General features: G+C 38.6%; 1 protein-coding gene across 5 annotated transcripts in view; it reads left to right on the top strand.

Annotated features, from left to right (window-relative positions):
* Positions 1-26,650, top strand: part of LOC101149019 (SUZ12 polycomb repressive complex 2 subunit) — a 63,964-nt gene extending 37,314 nt beyond the window's left edge. For all 5 annotated transcript variants that reach the window (XM_031011366.3, XM_031011367.3, XM_063706549.1 and 2 more), the window contains 10 exons: positions 1,182-1,413; positions 2,223-2,316; positions 8,638-8,743; positions 13,945-14,122; positions 18,854-18,945; positions 19,481-19,624; positions 20,181-20,338; positions 21,169-21,367; positions 22,398-22,477; positions 24,257-26,650. In XM_031011366.3, the coding sequence (XP_030867226.1) occupies positions 1,182-1,413; positions 2,223-2,316; positions 8,638-8,743; positions 13,945-14,122; positions 18,854-18,945; positions 19,481-19,624; positions 20,181-20,338; positions 21,169-21,367; positions 22,398-22,477; positions 24,257-24,602 (1,629 nt within the window). In that variant the 3' untranslated portion in view covers positions 24,603-26,650. The remainder of the gene's footprint in view (positions 1-1,181; positions 1,414-2,222; positions 2,317-8,637; positions 8,744-13,944; positions 14,123-18,853; positions 18,946-19,480; positions 19,625-20,180; positions 20,339-21,168; positions 21,368-22,397; positions 22,478-24,256) is intronic.
* Positions 26,651-27,921: the final 1,271 nt, after the last annotated feature.

The raw sequence follows: 27,921 nt of genomic DNA on the forward strand, positions 1-27,921 counted from the left end.
TGAGAGGCCAAGGTGGGCAGATCACGAGGTCAGGAGATCGAGTGGCTAACACGGTGAAATCTCGTCTCTGCTAAAAATATAAAAAATTAGCCAGGCGTGGTGACGGGCACCTGTAGTGCCAGCTACTCAGGAGGCTGAGGCAGGAGAATGGTATGAACCCGGGAGGCGGAGCTTGCAGCGAGCCGAGATCGCACAACTGCACTCCAGCCTTTATCACTTCTTACTCCTACCTAACCTCCATACACATTACAACAAGTGATGATATGAAAATCCAAGATACATTACTTAGAATAAGATATGAATATAAATATAGTCATTCTTATGTTCAAAAAAATGTATCAGGGGTAATCATTTTCCTGGAAGAATATACACAGCCAACTGCTAGTATTAGTCATCTCCGGAGCATAAGACCTGGGGGGTGGGTGAGAATTCATAGTTTTCACTTTATAGTCTTATAAAATAGAAATTTTTTTAGACTGTATGTATTCTATTTATTTAAAAGAAGTAGCTGCTGTAAGATACTGTCATAAAAGTCTTCTGATCCTTCCAGTTTTTCTAGTATGCGTTTTCAGTGTAACTAATCATACAATAACAGAATATTACTCAGAATATGATCATTGGTAGATAAAACCAGTTTTGTTTTTGTTTTTTTAAGGATGATGATCCTTTCTATTAAACAACATATTTTAACTATATGGATTTACTGTTTCATAATGTAGTTGTTGACCATGGGATTATTAGTCATTTTTTTTATTTCTAATGGTCCTATTAGTCATTGTCATGTTAAAATAGAACATTTAAGAGATTTGATAAAAGTACATGAGTTTAACATTTTAGCATGGTTTTTTTGTTGTTGCTGAAAAGCCTTACCAGAGAAATTTAGCATGCTTTTAATTCTAAATTTCTAATATACAACTGTTTCAGATCACTGTTAGCTAAATATTAGGTATACTGTATCATAATTTCATTATGTTGGAGAAAACCTCTAATATTTGGAATATAGGTATTTCAAATGTTTATTTTTGCTTCACAGTTTGCAGAACTATGGTTAGAATTTTAACATTCCATTTGGTGATCATGGCCTATCTCCCGTGTTTCCTATAGCTGTGATTAGAAGTTTTATTATAATTCTTATTGCTTATATACAAATAAATATAAATTAATAATGTTTACCTTTGCAGGATGTAAGTTGTCCAATAAGGCAAGTTCCCACAGGTAAAAAGCAGGTGCCTTTGAATCCTGACCTCAATCAAACAAAACCTGGAAATTTCCCGTCCCTTGCAGTTTCCAGTAATGAATTTGAACCTAGTAACAGCCATATGGTGAAGTCTTACTCGTTGCTATTTAGAGTGACTCGTCCAGGAAGAAGAGAGTTTAATGGAATGATTAATGGAGAAACCAATGAAAATATTGGTAATTTTTTTTTTTACTAGATTTTATCACTGGAGACTAAGATGGTCATTGAAAATGATTGTACCAGTGTTCCTTCATGATAGTCATGGTGCTGAGTCTTAAAGCAAACAGTGAATTCACCTCCACCTCAACATTTTGTTGTGCAAATTTTCAAACATAAAGGACAATGAGAAGTATTTTATAGTGAACACCTATCTACTTACCTCTTAGATTCAACAATGAACATTTTATTATACTTGTTGTGTATTTATCCCCCTGCCCATCCCTCTTTTCTTCCAACAATTGTGAATTCATCTTTGAGGTATTCATTCAACAAACACATAGGTGCTGGGGATGATTTAATTTAATCGAAGATGATTAAAACATTCAGTCCGATCCTCCAAAGTCTCACAACCTAGTGTAGGGAAATAGACATGAAATATATCATTGCAGCAAAATGATGAGTGCCATAATACAGGTATATGTGAAGTTCAGTAGAGAAACACGTTGGAAAAAATAATCTTTGACTCTTGAAGTATTGTTTGAAGTTTTTGGGAGTTACCACGAGTGAGAAGGAGTTTGCCTAGCAAAGATAATTCTAAACAGAAACATTAGCATTTGCAAAGATGTGGGGTTAATGTTGTGATTGTTAAAAAGAACATATAGTAAAAATGCAAAATTGGAAACATGTGGTCTGTATATTATTGCAACTTTAGTGTAATTCGTACCTCATTTGGGATAAATGTAGCATGTTTTATGTTAAGGGACCAAATATCATAACACATTTTTGTTCTAATATTTGATTTATGAGAAATGTTTGTTAAATTTAGATGTCAATGAAGAGCTTCCAGCCAGAAGAAAACGAAATCGTGAGGATGGGGAAAAGACATTTGTTGCACAAATGACAGTATTTGATAAAAACAGGTAATGTTGATGAACAAGTGAGGCTCCCACAATGTTCTGGAAATGTTTTCATTCTGAAGCAGAATATAATTATTTATATTGATTATTTCATTGCCTTTGTTTCTTTTTATTCTTACGGATGAAAAAACAAATTTGCAAACACTGAATTTTTGTCTGTTTCATAGAAAACAATAATTAAGGAACTATTCGGATAGATAGCTCAGTTAAACTTACTTATTTGGCGAATATTTTCTGAGTGTCTACTCTTTGCCAGACACTGTTCTAGACATTAAGAAGGCAACAAAATCCCTGCCTTCACCATGGAGCTTAACTTTTAGTGGAGGAAACAGACCACCACCCAAAAAATCAACTAATGTCACTTAGTGATGAGTGTTGTGAAGAAAAATAGAGAATAAATGGTTACTGTTTTAGAGAGATATCCTCTGGGAGGAGGTAGTATTTGAGAAGAGACTTAAATGGACTGGGCCCTACGTAAATCTTGGGGTTATGTGTTTATTAAAAATTAAGGAAGAGAAGCTGGTCATGGTGGTATGCACCTGTAGTTCCAACTACATAGGAGGCTAAGGTGGGAGGATTGTTTGATCCCAGGAGTTCAAGGCAGCAATGAGCTATGATCATGCCACTGTACTCTGGCCTGAGTGACAAAGTGAGATCCCATCTTTTTTTTTTTTTTTTTTAGGATGGTGTCTCACTCTATCACCCAGGCAGGAGTGCAGTGGCGCAATCTCTGCTCACTGCAACCCCTCTGCCACCTGGGTTTGAGCAAGTCTCCTGCTTCAGCCTCTGGAGTAGCTGGAACTACAGGTGCGTGCCACCACGCCCAGCTAATTTTTTATATTTTCAGTAGAGACGGGGTTTCACCGTGTTAGCCAGAATGGTGTCGGTCTCCTCACCTCGTGATCCGCCTGCCTTGGCCTCCCAAAGTGCTGGGATTACAGGTGTGAGCCACCATGCCTAGGTGAGACCCCATCTTTTTTAAAAAAAGAAAGAAGGCCGGGCGCAGTGGCTCACGCCTGTAATCCCAGCTCTTTGGGAGGCTGAAGCGGGTGGATCACGAGGTCAGGAGTTCGAGACCAGCCTGGCCAAGATGGTGAAACCCTGTCTCTACTAAAAATACAAAAATTAGCCGGGCACGGTGGCGTGTGCCTGTAATCCCAGCTACTCAGGAGGCTGAGGCAGGAGAATCGCTTGAACCTGGGAGGCAGAGGTTGCAGTGAGCCGAGATCACACCACTGCACTCCATCCTGCGTGACAGAGCAAGACTCTGTCTTAAAAAGAAAAGAAAAGAAAAGAAAATCATGTATAATCATTGTGTACCTCTGTGCATTTGGTACAGGATGGCAAGAAACACAGACTTATTAAATATTTCTGCAATTTCTGTTTGGAAACGAAATATTTTAGTGAAAATATCACCAGTGAAAGAATGTCTGGGAAGCAAATCCAGCATTTTTTCTTTTTGGGATTGGAGAAAGGAACCTATGCCGTCATTTCTTGTACCAGGCTGCGTGCTGGTAGTTAACAGTTTATTGTCAGGTATAGGACAAAGAACCAGGGAAAGTAACTAGGCCATTCCTCCTATTGTTTATTTTTTATTTATTTATTTGTTTATTTTTGAGACGGACTCTCGCTGTGTCACCCAGGCTGGAGTTCAGTGGCATGATCTCAGCTCACTGCAACCTCTGCCTCCTGGATTCAAGCGATTCATCTGCCTCAGCCTCCTGAATAGCTGGGATTACAGGCACCTGCTACCATGCCTAGCTAATTTTTGTATTTTTAGTAGAGATGAGGTTTCACCATGTTGGCCAGGCTGGTCTGGAGCTCCTGACCTCACATCATCCACCTGCCTCAGCCTCCCAAAGTGCTGGGATTATAGGTGAGCCACCGTGCCCGGCCAGTGTCTAAAATTTAAAGTCAGAAATTTTATTGTGGATCGAAGATTTAAATGGAAAACAATAGAACCATAAATGTACTAGAAAATAGTGGTCAAGTCTGTGGGGGAAACAATTAGAATGAGGCGCATTGGACTTCATCGATGCTGTTAATTGTTCTATTTTAGGCAGCATGGGGTATGTTCTATTTTCTTTTTTAATCACTGTACCTGACACATATGTTTACACATTTCTTGTAAGAAAAAGATAATGCTTTTATTTTAAAGAAAAAGTGCCAAGAAGAAACTGGGAGAATTTCCCCACAGCAGCTTATTTTGAAAATATTCATCCGGGCATGGTGGCTCACGCCTGTAATCCCAGCACTTTGGGAGGCTGAGGCGGGCGGATCACGAGGTCAAGAGATCAAGACCGTCCTGGCCAACATGGTGAAACCCCATCTCTACTAAAAGTACAAAAATTAGCTGGGCCTGGTGGTGCGTGCCTGTAGTCCCAGCTACTCAGGAGGCTGAGGCAGGAGAATCGCTTGAACCCAGGAGGCGGAGGTTACAGTGAGTCGAGATCGCGCCACTGCACTCCGGCCTGGTGACAGCGAGACTGTCTCCAAAAAAAAAAAAATTCAAAACTATAGGAAAGTTGAAAGAATACTAAAGTCATTTAATATCCACATACCCTTCATCTAGATTGTATCTGTTCTTAACATTTTGCCACATTTGATTTATGAGGCTATATTTTATTTTTGTGCTGAACAATTTGAAAGATTGCTTTATTCCTCATTTATAAACTCTCTTGCATGTATCTCCTAAGAACGAAGACATTTTCTGGTATAACCACCGTACCCTTATGAGGAAAATTAAAATACAAATACAATACTATCTCCCCAGTTGACCTCAATAATGTCCTTTATAATTTGTCCTGTCCCCACCCCGATTCCATAGCTAGATGTCATAGTTCTTCAGTCTCCTTCAATTTGGAATAGTCCCCTAGCTTTTCTCCCTACCTTCTGTGACATTTTCCCCCCAGTATAGGCCTGTAGTTTTGCAGAATGTATCTCAATTAGGACTTCTGTGGTGATTTCCTCTTGATTAGCTTCAGGTTAAATATTTTTGGCAGGGATTCTAATGAGTGATGTGTTCTTTACGTACTACATCACAGACAAAAGGTAATATTAGGTTTGATCACTCAGTTAAGATGCTGTTCACAATATTTCTCCATTGTAACAGTGCTTTTTTCCCTTTTGTATAAATCAGCATATAATTCTTATGCTAATACATGAAGCTGAGTAAATATCCATTTTCTTCCCATAGCCTTTCACCCAATAGTTTTAGCATCGATTGATTATTTTTGCTTGAATAAATTATTCCTTTGGCAGTTGGAAAATGGTAATTTTCTAACATCTCTTCCACATTTATTTGCATTTTTATATAAAGAAGAGCATTCCTTCTCTGCTCCCACTGCTTCACTTGACTAACCCTAAAAATATATATATATGTAGAGAGAGAGAGAGAGAGAGAGAGAAACAGGCGGGCATGGTGGCTGATACCTGTAACCCTAACACTTTGGGAGTCCAAGGCGGGAAGACTATTTGAGCCCAGGAGTTTGGGACCAGTTTGGGCAACATAGCAAGACCTCGTTCCTAAAAAGAAAAAAAAATTTTTAAAAAAGTTACATGTAAATTTAAAAAGAAGAGCATTCCTTTCCCCAGCTTTGATATTTTAAAACCAGTATGGATTAACAAATTCTATTTATTCAATTAGTTTTAGTCTATTGATACTGTTATTTTAATGCTCAAATTGTCTCATATTTGGTCAGGAGGAGCCCTTCTAAGTAGGCTTCTGTGTCCTGTTTTGTTGCTGCTATTTTTTCCTGATTTTCTAGAATAGTAAGATGTACCAGAATCACCTTCTCCTTTTTTTTTTTTGAGACGGAGTTTTGCTCCTGTTGCCCAGGCTGGAGCGCAAAGGCACCATCTCAGCTCACCGCTACCTCTGCCTCCCGGGTTCAAGCGATTCTCCTGCCTCAGCCTCCCGAGTAGCTGGGATTAAGGCATGCGCCACCATGCCTGGCTAATTTTGTATTTCTAGTAGAGACAAGGTTTCTCCCTGTTGGTCAGGCTGGTCTTGAACTCCCGACCTCAGGTGATCCTCCCACCTCAGCCTCCCAAACTGTTGGGATTACGGGCATGAGCCACTGCGCCCGGCCTACCTTCTTCTTTTCTTACCTCTGCTCTGAAGTTGTGATTTCTTCAAGGAGTCCTGATTCCTTGTAGAAGAATAGTATTTTTAAGCCAAAATCTGCATGTTAGATGTGTAAAAATTGTTTTTAAAATCTCACAGAGGGCTGAGTGCAGTGGCTCACACTTGTAATCTTAGTACTTTGGAAGACCAAGGTGGGAGGATCTCTTGAGCCCAGGAGTCTGAGGCTGTAGTGAGCTATGATTGTGTCACTGCACTCTAGCCTGGGTGACACAGTGACTGTCAAAAAAAAAAAAAAAATCCAGTTAATTCCTTGAAATAATAACCAATATTCAAAAGCCATATAGGAAAAGAATGCAAAGTTGAACAAAATAAAAATCAAAAACTTCTTCAGAAAACAAAAAAGCCACCATAACCAAAGTCAAAAATGACAAGACGGGGAGAAATTATTTTCAACTTGTCTTTCAGGTAGATGTCTCTCATTCTTGAATGTAAACAGGTCATACTAATTTTAAAAGACCACTGCCCAATAGAAGAATGGGCAAAGGAAACAATAAGAAGTTTACCAAAATAGATAGATATGGTTCTTAAACAATTAAAACGATAAAACATCTGAATTAAAAGTATGCTGAGATGCGTTTTTTCACTTATCAGATTGACAGAGACCAAAAAACTTGATAAAGCACTTGATGAGGCTGTGGGGGAAAGGTCTCCATATACATTACAGATAGGAGGGTGCATTGGATTGTAGGTATCAAATGTACACCCACAAAATGGAATAGTATGTATCTATGTAAAAGCATAAGGAAGCTCCTTTTTGACTTAGAAATATATGAATTTATTACCTATTTGAGTAAATAAATTAGTTTTTAAAATAGTTGAATGGCTTTGCTGATGTACTATTGAAGTTGACTAAATTTAAGTAGTACAGCATAAAGACAAAAATTCTTAAGTGTCAATCATTTGGTTTTAAGAGACTTTAGAGACACACCTGGATTCATTTGCTGGATCTGGCTATTTACGGTTTGATTTTAAGGCAAGTTATTTAACCTTTTCTTGCCTCAGTTTTCTCTTCTGGCAGTGGAGTAATAGTACATAGTTCATAGCATTGTTGGGAAGATTAAATGAACCATGTAAAATCTTTATAATAGTGCCTGGCACATAGTGAACACTCAATAAATGTCAGCTGTTTTTACCTAATAGAATTTCTCCAAGAGTGATGAAGAGAAGCCAGTTTCTTGATATATACAGTTAATTACTGAGCATGGTTGAAGAATGGTGTTTAGAGTAGTAGTGGTTACTAGTGTTTAAAGTATGGAAAAAATAAGTTATACATAGACACGTATGTACACACCCCTTAAAACTATATTGTGTGAATATATTTGAATTATTTGATTCAATTAGTATTCCATGAAGTGTTTATTGAGCACCTATATGTGCCAGGTGCCCCCAGAATTCCCGTAGTTACCAGATTCATCATTATAATAATCAGTTTACTGGTCAAGTATAAAAGTAAAGGATTCTAGTTCAAACAATTACAGTAGTTAAAGGTAACAGAATTCTTAGTGTTTCCCTAAGATAAGCATTGTAACACTATTATCCTATTTTTAAAAATATAAAGCCTGGGCTGGGCACGGTGGTTCACGCCTGTAATCCCAGCACTTTAGGAGGCCGAGGTGGGTGGATCACGAGGGCAGGAGTTTAAGACCAGCCTGGCCAAGATGCTGAAACCCGTCTCTACTAAAAATACAAAAATTAGCCAGGCATGGTGGCACGCGCCTGTAATCCCAGCTACTCGGGAGGCTGAGGCAGGAGAATCGCTTGAACCTGGGCAGCAGAGATTGTGGTGAGCGGAGATTGCACCACTGCCCTCCAGCCTGGGTTGCAACAGAGCAAGACTCCATCTCAAATAAATAAATAAATAAAGCCTGTACTTACACTTTATATTTAATGTTGACAACGTACCAGGTTTTGAGACCTCAGGCATATTATACTTTACATGTTTAGAGTTATATCTGAGTAGCTACAGTAATGAATTCCTAGTAATACAGTTTTTAGTGTACATCATTAAAATTGCTTTCATCAGGACTGGAGTGTAGCTGTATTTTTAAAATCTTGTTGGGTATGTAAGCTAGTTTATAAATTTAATAAATGGTTTTAGTATAAATCTAAAGATGTAGAATTTGTGTACTTATAGTAATAACACAGGTTACTTTAAAGTATATGTGTTTGTCTAACAGGCGCTTACAGCTTTTAGATGGGGAATATGAAGTAGCCATGCAGGAAATGGAAGAATGTCCAATAAGCAAGAAAAGAGCAACATGGGAGACTATTCTTGATGGGAAGGTATGGACTACTTAGAAGGTTGAGCACGTTATAGTTATGAACTCCCATTTTTGACTGATGTTTTCTTCCCCAAATGCTAATTCATGTTGGAAGTAGAGTCCTTTGTTTTTTATACTTTAAAAAACACAAGTAAATGATCTAGTCAGAGCATTTAACGGAAGGTATCATTCTTTTTTTTTTTTTTTTTTTTTTTGAGGGGGAGTCTTGCTCTGTTGCCCAGGCTGGAGTGCAGTGGCATGGTCTCGGCTCACTGCAACCTCCACCTCCTGGGTTCAAGCGATTCTCCTGTCTCAGCCTCCCGAGTAGCTGTGATTCTGTGATTCTGCGTGCCACCACGCCTGGCTAATTTTTTTTATTTTCAGTAGAGACGGGGTTTGACCATGTTGGCCAGGCTAGTCTGGAACTCCTGACCTTGTGATCTGCCCACCTTGGCCCCCAAAGCGCTGGGATTACAGGCATGAGCCACTGCACCCGGCCACACGGAAGGCATCATACTTTGAGAGCCAGACTGCCTGATTCAAATGTCTGCTCCTAGCTATGTGGCGTTTGGCAAGTTACTTATCCATGTCTCAGTTTCTTCTCCTGTAACATGAGACATAGAATTGATGGAGTAGATGAAATAATAAAATATTTAGTACAGTGCCTGGCATACAATAAGTGCTCAATAAATGTTAACGGCTGTTTTAAATTCTATTCATTGTAATGGCAGGTAATAAGGGATGACTAGTAATACATTTATCAAGAAATCTGCAGAATTTAGATTAAGCATACTTAAAATAACTCTTTTAAGAGATAAAGAGGAATCCATACATTTCTTAAATAGGTAGATTCAAAACTGTAACGATGTCTTTTATTTCTAAATATGTTAGATCAGTGTACCATCCAATGCAAACTCTCATAAGGATTTTTTTAAGCCTTAAAATTAGTTCCAAGTTAATCTAGAAGGATAAGTATTTAGTAATACTAAGGGAAATTTTAGAAAAATATTTTGAGAATCTTTACTTACCAGTTTTAGTATGATATACAATATACAGTAGTACATACCATAAAGTTAAGAGAACTTAAACCCTATGGTATAAGCATAGGAATAGACAAGCATATCATTCAGGCATAGTCCTGAAATAGTTTGATGTATATTTGAAATTTAGTTCATGATAAAGGTGGTGGTATAGCTATGTGAGAAAGAGAAACTGTTCATTAATTGTGACAACTCTTCTCCAGTCATCTGGAAATAATCTTAGACCTAATACATTCTGGAAGGCTCATAAGCATGTAAAAATGAACATTCATAAGCATGGAAAAAAAATAGGTGAATGTTAATATATTGCAGTGAGGAAGACCCTTCTAAGGATGATTTAAAAGTAAGAAAGCATAAAGTAAAAATTGTCGGGTTAAAATTAGTCATTTTTATACTGCAAAATATCTAAAGTTACAAACAAATTATGGAATGGGGGAAATATCTGTAACACAAAATGCTAATATGAATACATAATATTGTGAATTATAAAACAAAAAAAGATACGCAGTCTAATAAGAAATATGTGTCAAGGACTATCACGCAGTTCTTAAAAAAACAAATATAGATGGCCAGCAAACTTTTAAAGCAGTACTCAACCTTATTAGTACTCAAAGGCATGCAAATGCAGAGATACTTTTGAGAGTTGGACAAAGATTAAAAGTTTGACAGTTTCTAGTGTTTTAGGGATGTGAGGACACATATACTCTCAAATAATATTTTGATGTAACAGTAAGTTGGGGCCGGGCTCAGTGGCTCATGCCTGTAATCCCAGCACTTTGGGAGGCCAAGGCAGGTGGATCACCTGAGGTTATGAGTTTGACACCAGCCTGGCCAACATGTCAAACCACATCTCTACCAAAAACACAAAAATTAGCCAGGCATGGTGGCAGGTGCTTGTAGTCCCAGATACTTGGGTACTTGGGGAGGCTTAGGAGTATTACTTGAACCTGGGAGGCAGAGGTTTCAGTGAGCTGAGATTTTGCCACTTCACTTTATCCGGGGAAACAGAGCAAGACTGTCTCAAAAGAAAAAAAAAAAAAAAGTTTGATACAGTCTTACTATAGGGCAGACTGGCAATATATATAAAGTTAAAATTGTATATATAGTCTTTAACAATTCAAATTTTATATTTTTGTCACAATGTAGTAACTTGTTAACAAAAGATGTAGGTAACAGGTTTTCTCAGCATTTTTTAAATAATGAAACATTAGAAACATGTTAAATCTAAAAAGCTATTAAAAAGGATGATAGTTTGACAAGATTTCCATATTAAATTTTTACATAACTGTATATATATATATATTTTTTTTTTTTTCCCCTGTTTCTAAAATTTATAATAGTGGTTAACTCCAGGTGGTGAGATTTCAAATAATTTTTATCTATACTGTTTGGGTTTTCTGCCTGGATTTATCTTTATGATCTTTTTCATTTTAAATTTCTTTTTTTAAAGTATGTTTTTATTCATGAGACTATAAGGATTATATATGTGAAGGGTTTTTGTTGTTGGTGGTTTTGTTTGTTTTTGTTTTTTTTTTTGTTTGTTTTGTTTTTGAGATGGAGTTTCACTCTGTCACCCAGGCTGGAGTACAGTGGCATGATCTTGGCTCACTGCAACCTCCGCCTCCCGGGTTCAAGCGATTCTCCAGCCTCAGCCTCCTGAGTAGCTGCGATCACAGGTGCGCACCACCATGCCCAGCTGATTTTCATATTTTTAGTAGGGATGGAGTTTCACCATGTTGGCCAGGCTGGTCTCGAACTCCTGACCTTGTGATCCGCCCACCTCAGCCTCCCAAAGTACTGGGATTACAGGCATGAGCCACCATGCCCGGCCTGGCCTTTTTTTTGTTTGTTTCTGTTGAGATGGAGTCTCGCTCTGTCACCCAAAGGTGGAGTGCAGTGGCGCGGTCTCAGTTCACTGCAACCTCTGCCTCCTGGGTTCAAGCAATTCTCTTGCCTCAGCCTCCTGAATAGTTGAGATTACTGGCATGCGCCACCACGCCTGGGGGTTTCACCATGTTGTCTTGGCTGGTCTCAAACTCCTGACCTCAGGTTTTCCACCCACTTCGGCATCCCAAAGTGCTGGGATTACAGGTGTGAGCTACTGTGCCCGGCCTATCTGGAAGCTCTTAACCCTGTAAAATGAGCATCCTTTTAAGTCAGAGCGTATAGATTTACTTCTTTTTAAAAGTTCTGAGTTTTTTTGTTTTGTTTTGTTTTGTTTGGGTTCCTTAATTGACTAAACCAGTGCTGGTCTAATAGATAATTGGGTTATTTGATTTTTTTAATCTTGTCAAAAATGTTAATAGTGATTATACTTGAACCTGTATCAAGTATTTTATAAGATAAATTCCTGTGGACTGCTGTGTCCAAACTAGTCTCTGAACACACTTTTACTACATTCTAGTCTAAGTAGTTTTTTGTTTTGTTTTGTTTTGTTTTTTGAGATGGAGTCTTGCTCTGTCTCCAGGCTGGAGTGCAGTGGTACAATTTCGGCTCACTGCAACCTCTGCCTTTCGAGTTCAAGTGATTCTCCTGCCTCAGCCTCCCAAGTAGCTGGGATTATAGGCGCCAGCCACCATGCCGAGCTAATTTTTTGTATTTTAGTAGAGACGGGGTTTCACCATGTTGTCCAGGATGGTCTCAAACTCCTGACCTCACGATCTGCCCTCCTCGGCCTCCCAAAGTGCTGGGATTACAGGCGTGTGCCATTGCGCCCGGTCCTCTAGTCTGAATAGTTTTAAGAGGATTACTTTGTAATAACGATATAGAAGGAGTTTAGGCCTCTGTGGCAGTAAAATAAATTGAAGCTCATTGAAGACTACTTGATCTCTCCTATATTTGAATAGGAAAGTAAAAATCAGAAGCAAGTAGAACAACTGAGATACTCTAGTAGTAAGGCAATACTGATCTATACAAAGGTTTTTTTTGGTTTTTTTTTTGTGATCCTTGAAGGACAAGGAAGAAATGATAAACATTTCAAAAAGGACTTGGTAATTGCATGAGAAACGAAAGGATAGGAGTCAAATATAATTCCAAAATTTTTAGCTTAGGGTCACTAGTAGAATGATAATGACAAGAAGAAATATAACGTGAGAAGGAAAGTGTTTTAGAAGAAAAGATACTGGATACACTTCTAAACATGTTTTAGTTCAAGGTGACATTGAGATCAACTGGCAATGTCCAAGAGGCAATTGGAGATATGAGTTTACAGTTCAAGTGTAAGGATAAGAATGGAGAACCAATTTGGGATCATCAGCTTAATAGGTAAATTCTTGGGGATGGGTGAGTGATTCGGTCAGATGGCTAAAAGTTAGCTATTTTCAATAGCTCCGTGTTGTAAAATCAAAGAAGAGAAGCACTGGCAGTCATTGTCAGTGAAACTGAGAGAAGTCAAAGAAAATTACTAATTGAAAAGCTGTTCAATTTACAAAAAAAAAAGTAATTGGTCACCTAAGAGCAAAGGTTGCATGCTGGTGGGCTTTGGGTACCACAGTTTTATTTTTAAGACATTTCAAGGCCAGGCGTGGTGGCTCATGCCTGTAACCCCAGCACTTTGGGAGGCCGAGGCAGGCGAATCACCTGAGGTCAGGAGTTCAAGACCAGCCTGGCCAAGATGGTGAAACCCCGTCTCTACTAAAAATACACACACAAAAAATTAGCTGGGCGTGACGGCAGGTGCCTGTAATCCCAGCTACTTGGGAGGCTGAGACAGGAGAATTGCTTGAACCTGGGAGGGGGAGGTTGCAGTGAGCTGAGACCACGCCAGTTGCACACTAGCCTGGGCGACAAGAGTGAAACTCCATCTCAAAAAAAAAAAAAGACATTTGAACTGGTTAGCAACAACCTAAATGGGAAATTTTCCCATGAAAACTTTGATTTCTGACCTATTTGGAAAAATCTGAAAATCTGTGTTGGACGAGTGTTTTCACATGGCAACAATTCACCTGTTGCTGATCAGTGGTCGCCTCTTTTAGACAGCCTGTGCTCTCCAGTTCAAGTTCTACAGTGTCTGGTCCATACTTTTACTTTGTTTGCCTAGCCATCTCAGTCAGCATTTGGATTTTCAAGACAAATCTATTAAGGCAAATCCACATTGACTTATAATGAATTTTTTTTTAATCTCTACAATTTATTTGAATTCATTATCTGAGTCTCTAGTCTTTGCATGTTTTTTATTTTTTAGAGGCTGCCTCCATTCGAAACATTTTCTCAGGGACCTACGTTGCAGTTCACTCTTCGTTGGACAGGAGAGACCAATGATAAATCTACGGCTCCTATTGCCAAACCTCTTGCCACTAGAAATTCAGAGAGTCTCCATCAGGAAAACAAGCCTGGTTCAGTTAAACCTACTCAAACTATTGGTAAGAAAACATTGCAATCAAAATAATAAAATAATGGTTTGCAGAGTTAGGTCTTGTGCTTTAGATTAATTCATTTGTGTTTTGCTTTATGTGATTCTTCTTTTTTTTTTTTTTTGAGATGGAGTCTTGCTCTGTTGCCCAGGCAGGAGTGCAGTAGCGTGATTTCAGCTCACTGCAACCTCTGCCTTGTGGGTTCAAACGATTCTCCTGACTCAGCCTCCCGAGTAGCTGTGACTACAGGTGCATGCCACCACATCTGGCTAATTTTTTGTAGTTTTAGTAGAGACAGGGTTGGCCGAGCGCAGTGGCTCACACCTGTAATCCCAGCATTTGGGAGACCGAGGCGGGCGGATCACAAGGTCAGGAGATGGAGATCATCCTGGCTAACACGGTGAAACACCGTCCTTACTAAAAATACAAAAAAATTCAGCCAGGTGTGGTGGTGGGCACCTGTAGTCCCAGCTACTTGGGAGGCTGAGGCATGAGAATGGCGTGAACCCAGAAGGTGGAGGTTGCAGCCGAGATTGCACCACTGCACTCCAGCCTGGGAGACAGAGCAATACTCCATCTCAAAAAAAAATAAATAAAAGTAAGTCAATAAATTAAAAAAGTAGAGACGAGGTTTCACCATGTTAGCCAGGATGGTCTCCATCTTCTGACCTCATGATCTGCCCGCCTCAGTCTCTCAAAGTGCTGGGATTACAGGTGAGAGCCACCTCTCCTGGCCTCTATGTGATTAGTCTTTCGGAATATTATTTGGCTTATTGGGTAGGTTATGAATCATGGTAAATTAGGGTTCTCCTATATTAAGTGTAAAGTTTTGTGTTGAAGTAGTAGTAAAAATTCTTTATCCAGAACCTTTGTGCCAAGGGTGCCTAGAAATTTGAATTGAAAAAAAAATTGAAGCATGATATGGTACGTAGTATAGATATCATATATAACATCTTGAAGTGGGGTCCTCATGGTAACTTAGAGCAAGTTTTTCCACTAAACAAATTTGCCAGAAACTTACAAGAAAACTATTGGTTTTCAGATTAGCTTTTAAGATTTTGGAATCACAACTACAAAGAGCTTTGGAACTAAGTTTTTTTTTTTTTTTTTTTTTTTGAGACGAAGTCTCGCTCTGTTGCCCAGAGTGGAGTGCAGTGGCATAATCTCGGCTCACTGCAAGCTCTGCCTCCCTGGTTCATGCCATTCTCCTGCCTCAGCCTCCTGAGTAGCTGGGATTACAGGCGCCTGCCACCACGACCAGCTAATTTTTTTTTTTTTTTTGTATTTTTAGTAGACACGGGGTTTCACCTTGTTAGCCAGGATGGTCTCGATTTCCTGACCTCATGATCCACCCGCCTTGGCCTCCCAAAGTGCTGGGATTACAGGCACGAGCCACTGTGCCCAGCCCAGGAACTATGTTTTTTATAACTCACATATAAGTTTTTCTGTTTGTTTGTTTTGTTTGTTGTTTTGTTTTTTGAGATGGAGTCTCGCTGTCTCACCCAGGCTGGAGTGCAGTGGTGCGATCTCAGCTCACTGCAAGCTCCACCTCCTGGGTTCATGCCAATTTCCTGCCTCAACCTCCCGAGTAGCTGGGACTACAGGCGCCGGCCACCATGCCCGGCTAATTTTTTTTTTTTTTTTTTTTTGTATTTTTAGTAGAGATGGGGTTTCACCGTGTTAGCCAGGATAGTCTCAATCTCCTGACCTCATGGTCTGCCTGCCTCGGCCTCCCAAAGTGCTGAGATTACAGGCATGACCCACCAGGCCCAGACTAATTTTTTTTGTATTTTTAGTAGAGATGGGGTTTCACCGTGTTAGCCAGGATGGTCTCGATCTCCTGACGTCGTGATCCGCTCGCCTGGGCCTCCCAAAGTGCTGGGAATTATAGGTATGAGCCACCGCGCCCAGGCTGCAGTGCGGTGACGCAATCTCGGCTCAGCACAACCTCCGCCTCCCGGTTTGAAGCAATTCTCCTGCCTCAGCCTCCCGAGTAGCTGAGATTGCAGGCACACACCACCATGCCTGGCTAATTTTTGTATTTTTAGTAGAGACAGGGTTTCATCATGTTGGCCAGGCTTGTCTCAAACTACTGATCTCAGGAGATCCACCCATCTCGGCCTCCCAAAGTACTGGGATTACAGGCATGAGCCGTTGTGCCCAGCCAGTTTTTAAGAGGAAAAAACATTTACAAATAGAGTTAACTTTCTGCTGAGTTTAAGGCCCAAGTTGCAGTGTTCTATCATTTTTATTTTACTTTTTTTTTTGAGACAGGGTTTTCTCTCTCACCCTGGCTGGAGTGCAGTGGTGCCATCTCAGCTCACTGAAACCACCGCCTCCCAGGCTCAAGCGATCCTCCCACCTTAGCCCTCCATATAGATGGGACTACAGGCTCGTGCCACCACGCCCTGTTAATTTTTGTATTTTTCGGTAGAGATGGGATTTTGCCATCACCCATGCTGGTCTCAAACTCCTGAGCTCAAGCAATCTACCTACCTTAGCATCCCAAAGTACTGGGACTACAGGCTTGAGCCATTGCGCCTGGCCAAGTTCTGTCATTTTTGTATCTGTCCAGTAGGTACATTGTCCTTGACCTGAGAGAGCACTCATGTGTCTTTATCTGCCTGTTTAAAGAAGGCAGAAGGCTTAAGTTGTCCTCCTTGACCACTCATGTACACTCATTGTGTGCAGGTGACAGTAATGGTCAGATTAAAGAGATATAAGAAATGGGGCCAGGCGCAGTGGCTGACATCTGTAATTCCAGCACTTTGGGAGACCAGGGTGGGTGGATTGCTTGAAGCCCAGGAGTTCAAGACCAGCCTGGGCAACATAGTGACACCCTGTCGCTTATAAAAAATAAAAAATATAAATAAGAAAAGGCTTGTGTCAGGGGAAAGGTTTTGCAAGTAAACTGTAGTATGGGCACTTCTCAGAATACTCAGAAGCCAGTGAAATAGGTAAAAGGTTGCATCAAAACTAAGAAAAAGTTCTATACAAATTATACCTAATTGTTAATTATGTAAGGAAATGTAAATACCTTTTTTTCTTCTTATATCTGAAAGGAAATATACCAGAATCATTTGTCACTATCTTTTTAGATTTGAAATAATTATTTTTTTTGGAGACGGAGTCTTGCTCCGTCACCCAGGCTGGAGTGCAGTGGCGAAACCTCAGCTCACTGCACCCTCTGCCTCCTGGGTTCAAGCAATTCTCCTGCCTCAGCTTCCCAAGTAGCTGGGACTACAGGTGTGTGCCACCATGCCTGGCTAGTTTTTTTTCATAGAGATGGGGTTTCACCATGTTAGCCAGGCTGGTCTCAAACTTCTGACCTCAGGCAGTCTGCCCACCTCGGCCTCCCAAAGTGCTGGGATAACAGACATGAGCCACCGTGCCCAGCCTGAAATAATTTTAATATAATAAGTATAACTTACTTTCTGATAAACCAACTCTTAGTGCCTGCTCACACCTGGGATCTGAGAATACAAACACCAATTAAAACCACACTCTGGGCTGGGCACGGTGACTCATATCTGTAATCCTAGCACTTTTGGAGGCCGAGATGAGCAGATTGCCTGAACTCAGGAGTTCAAGACCAGCCTGGTCAATATGGTGAAACCCTGTCTCTACTAAAATACAAAAAATCAGCCGGGTGTGGTGGCGGGCGCCTGTAATCCCAGCTACTCAGGAGGCTGAGGCACGAGAATTGCTTGAACCCAGGAGGTGGAGGTTGCAGTGAGCTGAGATTGCGCCACTGCACGCCGGCCTAGTCACCAAAGTGAATCTGTCTCAACAACAACAAAAAAACACATTCTGACCTCAGAGTGCTTAAAACAGCATGGTAATGACATATAATTACTTGGAGTTACTTTTATAATTGTTTAGGACATAGGAGGTGGTTTTTTGTTTTTGTTTCTGTTTTCCTTTTTTTGACAGAGTCTTCCTTAGTCGCCCAGGCTGGAGTGTAGTGGCGCGATCTCAGCTCACTGCAAGCTCTGCCTCCCAGATTCACGCCATTCTCCTGCCTCAGCCTCCCGAGTAGCTGGGACTACAGGTGCCCGCCACCATGCCCAGCTAATTTTTTTGTATTTTTAGTAGAGATGGGGTTTCACTGTGTTAGCCAGGATGGTCTTGATCTCCTGACCTCGTGATCCACCCGCCTCGGCCTCCCAAAGCACTGGGATTACAGGTGTGAGCCACCGCGCCCGGCCCTGTTTTTGTTTTTTGAGACGGAGTTTTGCTCTTGTCATCCAGGCGGAAGTGCAGTGGTGTGGTCTTGGCTCACTGCAACCTCCGCCTCCCGGGTTCAAGCAATTCTGCTTCCGCCTCCTGAGTAGCTGGGATTGCAGGTGCCCGCCACCACGCCCTGCTAATTTTTTATATTTTTAATTAGAGATGGGGTTTTGCCACGTTGGGCAGGCTGGTCTGTAACTCCTGACCTCGTAATCCTCCTGCCTTGGCCTCCCAATGTGCTGGGATTACAGGCGTGAGCCACCGCGCCCGGCCAGAGGTGCTTTTTAAGGAAAAAAATAAGTCCTGCCAATAGACCTTAACATCAGATTAGGGATGCTGAATTATGGGTATTTTTCCCGCAATCATCAGTTGAGGGAGATAACAGAAATGTATTTAAATACCACAAGTAGAATTCTGTGAAACCTTTAATATTTAATAGTTTTTGTGAGGTATGTTATTTTGCTTTTCAAAAGCAATGTTTTTATTGAATATAAAAGTGTATGTTTTCAGCTGTTAAAGAATCATTGACTACAGATCTACAAACAAGAAAAGAAAAGGATACTCCAAATGAAAACCGACAAAAATTAAGAATATTTTATCAGGTAAACCATAGCTGACGCTTCTTAAAGTAATTATGAAATGTATTTGTTTTTTGTATGTCAAACATGAAAATTTTTTGTTCATTTTTATTTTATTTATTTATTTATTTGAGACAGGATCTCACTTTGTTGCCCAGGCTGGAGTGCAGTGGTGCAGTCTTGGCTCACTGCAACCTCTGCCTCCTGGGTTCAACCGGATTCTCACGCCTCAGCCTCACGAGTAACTAATTACAAGCACATGCCACCACTCCCGGCTAATTTTTGCAGTTTTTGTGGAGACGAGGTTTTACCATGTTGCCCAGGCTTGTCTTGAGCTCCAAGCGATACATTTGACAGTGTCTGCCTTGGCCTCCCAAAATGCTGGGATTAACAGGCGTGAGTGACCTTGCGTCACTGGGCATATTTAATTAAAGAGAATATCTCTAATTTGATTTTCCGCTTAAATTTTTTAAACTATTTTTAGAAGTGATATTTAAACAAAATATCTTGTTATGTGTAAATTGGAGATTTGCTTTTTTTTTTTTTTAATTGTTTTTAGTTTCTCTATAACAACAATACAAGGCAACAAACTGAAGCAAGAGATGACCTGCATTGCCCTTGGTGTACTCTGAACTGCCGCAAACTTTATAGTTTACTCAAGCATCTTAAACTCTGCCATAGCAGATTTATCTTCAACTATGTTGTGAGTAATTTTTCATATTTTCTCAATTTGTGTTAAGAAATCTCTTGTACCCCATAAATATATACACCTATGTACCCACAAAAATTTTTTAAATTAAAAAAGGGAAAAAATATGCATTAAGTACAAGATAGCATGACTTTCAAAAATTGTACTTTGTATAAAAATAACAAATTTCTGTATTTGATAGATTGCCGTATACATGGATTACAGTGAATGATTCAGAGTTGACATATATTTGGAATTATAATTAATGTTTGTGTAGTGTCTTTAATTGACTCACAAAATCCTCAACCAACTCTTTGAATTAAATGATAATTTTCTTATTCTTGCTCAACCAAGAAATAATTTGTACAAAGTCACCAAGCAATAAATGACATAGTTAAGATTTTAACACATTTTGTTAACCCCAGGTCTTCTGACTGCATGTTTACCATGCTGGTGTGCCTGGCCTATTTTAGTTTTCTAAATATTAAGAGCCCACAAATTCTTTAATTAAATTGGAGGGATATTTAGGATAGGATACTTAATATTTTTTTTTTTGACATTTTTGTTGCAGTATCATCCAAAAGGTGCTAGGATAGATGTTTCTATCAATGAGTGTTATGATGGCTCCTATGCAGGAAATCCTCAGGATATTCATCGCCAACCTGGATTTGCTTTTAGTCGCAACGGTCCAGTTAAGAGAACACCTATCACACATATTCTTGTGTGCAGGTAGGTAAAAAGGGCATATAACAAAAGTTTAAGCTCTGATTTTTACTGATGTTGGAGGAACAAAGGAGCCAGATGAAGCTACTAGTTCGTTAGGTGGAAATTATTATTTTTCAGTATTAGGTGTCTGTGGGGTTGTTAACTACTTTATAATACTTGATAGCTCCTATTTCTACAGAGAAGTTTTCTCACTTCTCCTTTGAACTTTATACTTAAGTTTTAATGATGTTAATGTCACTACTGCTGCAGTGGTTTGGGATTAAAGAATTCTGTCAGAAGTTTCTGGATAATTGGTTGAACCTGGGAGGTCGAGGTTGCAGTGAGCCGAGGTTGTGCCATTGCACTCTGGCCTGGGCAACAAGAGCGAAACTTCGTCTCAAATAATAATAATAGTAATAAAAAAATTACAAAGAGGGAATTTTTAATCTTAGTAAAACTGAAAAAATTTTTAAGGCAGGTGTATGCATATGTAACCAGTGTTACGGCTTTTCTGCTTTGTGAATATACATGAGTTAGAATACACAGTTTTGACATGTAGGATTTTATATGCATATTCCTACCTAACTAGCACTTCATTTCTTTTTCCTCCTTTTTAACTGTAACTTTTCACACCCAGAAAGACAGTTTGTGTTTGAATTAATATGTAATAGGTTTGATTTACATTATGTACCGAAAGAAAATAACTAGTGGGGGTGTGCCTCTAATACTATTGTTTTATGGTTAGTTTTATAAAATGGTGATGTTGCAGATTATCACAGATCTCAACTCCTAGTCGTGAGGTTAGATGGTATACATGTAGAGGCCATAAATCAACATTTATTTCTTTTCATTAGGCCAAAACGAACAAAAGCAAGCATGTCTGAATTTCTTGAATCTGAAGATGGGGAAGTAGAACAGCAAAGAACATATAGTAGTGGCCACAATCGTCTGTATTTCCATAGTGATACCTGCTTACCTCTCCGTCCACAAGAAATGGAAGTAGATAGTGAAGATGAAAAGGATCCTGAATGGCTAAGAGAAAAAACCATTACAGTAATTATTATTATCTTTATTGGCAATTATCTTGGAATATTATTTTGTTTTGAAAATTGCTTACTATGAACTAGACTTTTAGTGTAAAGGAACTTTTTTTAAAAAAAAAAGGAATCCGGAAATGTACAGGTTTTAAAATTATGTCACTTTAAAAGTTAACCAAGTTAGGCTGGTGGCGGTCGCTCACACCTGTAATCCTAGCACTTTGCGAGGCAGGTGCATTGCCTGAGTTCAGGAGTTCAAGACCAGTCTGGACAGCATGGTGAAACCCGGTCTCTACTAAAAATACAAAAAATTAGCCAGGCATGGTGGCACGCACTTGTAGTCCCAGCTATTCAGTTGGCTGAGGCAGGAGAGTCGCTTAACCCCAGGAGATGGAGGTTGCAGTGAGCCAAGATTGCACCACTGCACTCCAGCCTGGGTGACAGAGGGAGACCCTGTATCAAAACAAACAAAAAAGTTACCAAGTTAAAGGGAATATGGATTTTCTTCAAGTAAATTTGTATTGTGTGTTTTCATTTCTATATTTATAGGTAATCGTAATTTAGGCTTTCCCTTTTTGAATGACGGCAGGTGTGCTGGCTCACACCTGTAATCCCAACACTTTGGTAGGGCGAGTTGGGCTGATCACCTGAGGTCAGGAGTTTGAGACCAGCCTGGCCAACATGGCAAAACCCCGTTTCTACTAAAAGAAAATACAAGAGTTAGCTGGGCATGGTAGAGCGTGCTTGTGATCCCAGCTACTTGGGAGGTTGAGACAGGAGAATTGCTTGAACCCGGGAGGTCAAGGTTTCAGTGAGCTGAGATCGTGCCACTTTACTTCAGCCTGGGCGATAGAGCAAGACTCTGTCTCTAAATAAATAAATAAATTAAATTAAATGACTACTTAAATAAAAGTTAATTTTAAGAAATGTTGCCACTTTGCTGTATAAATATGTTGTATTTTTAGTTCCAAAACATTGTTTTTGACATTCTCACAAGTTTTTCTTAAAATATGTGTTTAATAGGTGTTTTTCTTTCTTTTTCCCAGCAAATTGAAGAGTTTTCTGATGTTAATGAAGGAGAGAAAGAAGTGATGAAACTCTGGAATCTCCATGTCATGAAGCATGGGTAGGGTATTTCTAAATTAATTTAAATATTTTATTATTCTTTATGGTCTTTTGCTGTTTCACATTCTAGAAATCTTGCGTGTGTTAGAATTTTATTTAAAATTCCATTAATGTATATTTGTCCCAAATTTTATTCTAGTCCAATGTTTTTTGGTTTGGCAGGTTTTTTTTTAGGTACAAAGACGTTCCTTTTGGTATTATTTATAACAATGAATTAATATTATATTCATTAGTATTAATAAAATCAGGGCAAAAACCGGGCCTTGCCTTTAGAACTTGTTGCAGAGATGTGAGTCATCGCAGCATTATTTATCAGGGTTGTGATTCTGTCAGCTTTCAAGAGGAAACAGGCTGCTGCAACCCTGGTGTCTGTAGGAAAGGGTGTCATCATCATAGACCCTCCTCAGAAATCACTGGTGCCCATCCTAACTCTCGTAGTAGTGTTTCTCCCATGCTTGCAAACTCTATCAGGGTTGACTCGTTCACACTCAAAACATTTTATAGAGCTGGGCACAGTGGCTCATGCCTGTAATCCCAGTACTTTGGGAGGCCAAGGTGGGTGGATCACTTGAGGTCAGAAGTGAGAGAGCAGCCTGGCCAAGATGGTGAAACCCTGTCTCCACTAAACGTACAAAACTTAGCTGGGTGCAGTGTCACACACCTGTAATCCCAGTTACTCGGGAGGCTGAGGCACTAGAATCACTTGAAGAACCCGGGAAATGGAAATTGCAGTGAGCCAAGATTACACCACTGCACTCCAGCCTGGGCAACAGAGTGAGACCCTATCTCCAAAAAAAAAAAAAAAAGCCACCTTGGTGGGACCCACGACCAGGGAGCAGCAGAAGGCAAGACGGAGCTGTAGGTTCGTTTAATGACCCAATTTTCATGCCTTTTAGTGCCACGTGTTACATGTCTGGAAATCCTGAAAATTACCACAGTTATTACCACAATTTTTAAACATTGGTTAATTTTTCAGAATAAAACGTGGCTTTTTGGATTTGTTTACCATTTCATAGAGGTGAAAGGAGAACAATTTTTGTTTCTTATTCCTTTGTGGCTAAAAGTATGTTCCCGGCTTGGTGTGGTGGCTCACACTTACAATGCTGGCACTTTAGGATGCCAAGGCAGGAGGATCACTTGTGTTGAGGAATTCAAGACCAACCTGGGCAACATAGTGAGACCTTGTGTCTACTAAATTTTTTTTTTTTTTTTTTTTTTTTTTTGAGACGGAGTCTCTGTCTGTCGTCCAGTCTGGAGTGCAGTGGTGTGATCTCGACCCACTGCAAGCTCCGCCTCCCAGGTTCACGCCATTCTCCTGCCTCAGCCTCCGGAGCAGCTGGGACTACAGGCACCTGCCACCACGCCCAGCTGATTTTTTGCATTTTTAGTAGAGACGGGGTTTCACAGTGTTAGCCAGGATGGTCTTGATCTCCTGATCTTGTGATCCACCCGCCTCGGCCTCCCAAAGTGCTAGAATTACAGGCGTAATTACCTGGCCCAAATATTTTATGGTTTTAAGACTGCTTATGTAATTGAAGAACAGAAATTATATCTGCTGTTCTAATGGCACCTGTTTAAGCTTAAGTTAGATTAAATCTCTTGAAATTTTTAAAATGGTAAGCTCATTCAGATGATTGAATTTCAGTTTCTCTGTAGTTTTACTGCTTCTTTAATCATCTTTTATTTTACTGGAATTGGATATAGTCTTATAATGGTTATCACTATTGCATTTGACAAAAATGCTTTGTATTGCTATTCATATTCTGTTTTTATTAAATAGGTTTATTGCTGACAATCAAATGAATCATGCCTGTATGCTGTTTGTAGAAAATTATGGACAGAAAATAATTAAGAAGAATTTATGTCGAAACTTCATGCTTCATCTAGTCAGCATGCATGACTTTAATCTTATTAGCATAATGTCAATAGATAAAGCTGTTACCAAGCTCCGTGAAATGCAGCAAAAATTAGAAAAAGGGGAATCTGCTTCCCCTGCAAACGAAGAAATAACTGAAGAACAAAATGGGACAGCAAATGGATTTAGTGAAATTAACTCAAAAGAGAAAGCTTTGGAAACAGATAGTGTCTCAGGGGTTTCAAAACAGAGCAAAAAACAAAAACTCTGAAAAGCTCTAACCCCATATTATGGACAAACACTGAAATTACATTTTAGGGAATTCATCCTCTAAGAATTATGTTTTTGTTTTTAATCATATGTTCCAAACAGGCACTGTTAGATGAAGTAAATGATTTCAACAAGGATATTTGTATCAGGGTTCTACTTCACTTCATTATGCAGCATTACATGTATATCACTTTTATTGATGTCATTAAAACATTCTGTACTTTAAGCATGAAAAGCAATATTTCAAAGTATTTTTAAACTCAACAAATGTCATCAAATGTGTTGAACTGATCTAGAAATTATTTCATATATAAATTAGAATTTTTTTGCATTTATGACCGGCTGTTTTTCTACTTTGTAATTGTGAGACATTTTCTTGGGGAGGGAAAATTGGAATGGTTCCCTTTTTTAGAAATTGAAGTGGTCTTCATATATCAACTACAGAAAAGGAAAAAAAATAGAAATTGAAGGATTTTTATGAAATTATATTGCATTACTATTTGCAGTCAAACTTTGATCCTTGTTTTTGAAATCATTTGTCAATTCGGAATGAAAAATTATAATGTAAGATATTTACATTACATAAGTTCATTTTACAATTGAAAAATAGCACTTCTTCATCTTAAGCCTGTTTGAGAAGATATTAAATTTTCACATTGTTGACAGTGAAATGCTATGTTGGTTTATAAGATTACAGACCATTTGTTTTCATATGGATAATTTTAGTGCATTGCTCACCCGGTATGTTTTTTTTTTAACTTGAACATTTTGCTTGTTTTGGTTTTTCTTTTTTAATTAGATAATCACATGGAAAATTAAGCTGTTCATATCTTTAAATTAGGATTGCAAACCAAGGGAAGAACGCATTTGAGATTTTAAGATGTCACTTATAAGGGGAGAAGTGTTCTTAAAAAGTCAACCAGAAAACTGTTATGCCTTTTATTTGTTTGCAAGGATGTCTTTGTAATGTGTTTCATGAATAGAATATCCAATACAGATAAGCTGACTTGAATCATTTTGAGCAATTTTGCCCTGTGTTATATGTGTTTCACGCACATATTTGCAGTTGGATTTTCTCCAACAGAAAGTGGATTCACTACTGGCACATTAACAAGCACCAATAGGTTTTTATTCCAACTCCGAGCACTGTGGTTGAGTAACATCACCTCAATTTTTTATTATCCTTAAAGATATTGCATTTTCATATTCTTTATTTATAAAGGATCAATGCTGCTGTAAATACAGGTATTTTTAATTTTAAAATTTCATTCCACCACCATCAGATGCAGTTCCCTATTTTGTTTAATGAAGGGATATATAAGCTTTCTAATGGTGTCTTCAGAAATTTATAAAATGTAAATACTGATTTGACTGATCTTTAAGATGTGTTTAACTGTGAGGCTATTTAACGAATAGTGTGGATGTGATTTGTCATCCAGTATTAAGTTCTTAGTCATTGATTTTTGTGTTTAAAAAAAAATAGGAAAGAGGGAAACTGCAGCTTTCATTACAGATTCCTTGATTGGTAAGCTCTCCAAATGATGAGTTCTAGTAAACTCTGATTTTTGCCTCTGGATAGTAGATCTCGAGCGTTTATCTCGGGCTTTAATTTGCTAAAGCTGTGCACATATGTAAAAAAAAAAAAAAAAAAAAGATTATTTTAGGGGAGATGTAGGTGTAGAATTATTGCTTATGTCATTTCTTAAGCAGTTATGCTCTTAATGCTTAAAAGAAGGCTAGCATTGTTTGCACAAAAAGTTGGTGATTCCCACCCCAAATAGTAATAAAATTACTTCTGTTGAGTAAACTTTTTATGTCATCGTAAAAGCTGAAAAAATCCCTTTGTTTCTATTTATAAAAAAAGTGCTTTTCTATATGTACCCTTGATAACAGATTTTGAAGAAATCCTGTAAGATGATAAAGCATTTGAATGGTACAGTAGATGTAAAAAAAATTCAGTTTAAAAGAACATTTGTTTTTACATTAAATGTTTATTTGAAATCAAATGATTTTGTACATAAAGTTCAATAATATAAAAGCTGTATTCTGTTTTGGGGTTTTTTTGTTATTATGCATTGTTAACATGTACATTAAAATTTTGATTTAGATAGCATAGTAAGATTTCAGCCTCAAATGAGTCAGAGCTAATAAGAAATTAGGAAAATCTTAATGTGAAGTCCTGCTTTCAGCAGTTACAACTAATACGTCATTTATGGTATTACATAAATGTTTAAAAATTTATAGTTCAGAGTAATGGAGAGATTCATTTTTCACAGCATACCTTTTTATACTATTTAAACTTTTAAGGTATATATGTTTTTAAAACCTAAAAAAAATGAAAAGCAGAGTTGAGTGACAAATAAGGTGACATTGAATTATAACCTAATAAATAACCAGTTATAACCCAATGAATATAAAATAAATATCCATGAATATATACTCATAGAAATAAATGTCTGAAAAAATAAATGAATAAACAAATCTGTGCAGAAAACTTCCAAATAATTTATGTAGATATCGCCCCTTCAAGAAGGTAGAACATAACTCCCCACCCACTAAGTGTGGCTGTTTACAGTGACTTACAGTATTGGGGGTTTGAGGAGATGGGGGAGGATGTAGGGAAACCTGACAAACACTGCCTCACCCAGAGAACCAAGGTTAACATCATCAGTGATAAGTCACAACGACAGCATGTACTCTTGATAAGACGAGAACTGCACATCACCTCTGTGGTCTTCCTCCCCAAAATGCAAAAACCTAGGCTAACCATGAGAAAAACCCATAAGGAGGGCTTTCTACAACATACCTAACCAGTACTCCTCCAAACTGTCAAGGCCATCAGAAATAAGGAAAGTCTGAGAAACCGACAGTCTAGAGGAAAACATGATGACTAAATATCATGTGGTACAGGATCATGAGGCAGAAAAAGGACATCAGGTGAAAACTAAGGAAATCTGAGTAAAGTATGGACTTGAGTTCATAACAGTGTGTCAACACTGGCCCATTAGTTGTAACAAATATCCCACACTAATCTAAGACGTTAATAACTGGGGCAACCAAGTACAGGATATACGGAAACCCTCTACTATCTTTGCAACTTTTGTATAAATCTAAAGCTATTCTAAAATTTTAAAGTTTTATTTTTTAAAAAAGGCAAAAAGTTCAAAAAGAATATTTCTTAAAAGCTGGAATGCCAAAAAAGTTTAATAAGATACTTGAATTAAACTAACATTTTGGGGAATATTAGTAATGACTCAAGGCAGAAATAAAACACTAAAATGTATAGCATCCCTAATTTATGTGGGAATGAACAAGGTTCT

The sequence above is a fragment of the Gorilla gorilla genome, chromosome 4 (assembly GCF_029281585.2).
Source record: "Gorilla gorilla gorilla isolate KB3781 chromosome 4, NHGRI_mGorGor1-v2.1_pri, whole genome shotgun sequence".
Taxonomy (NCBI): domain Eukaryota; kingdom Metazoa; phylum Chordata; class Mammalia; order Primates; family Hominidae; genus Gorilla; species Gorilla gorilla.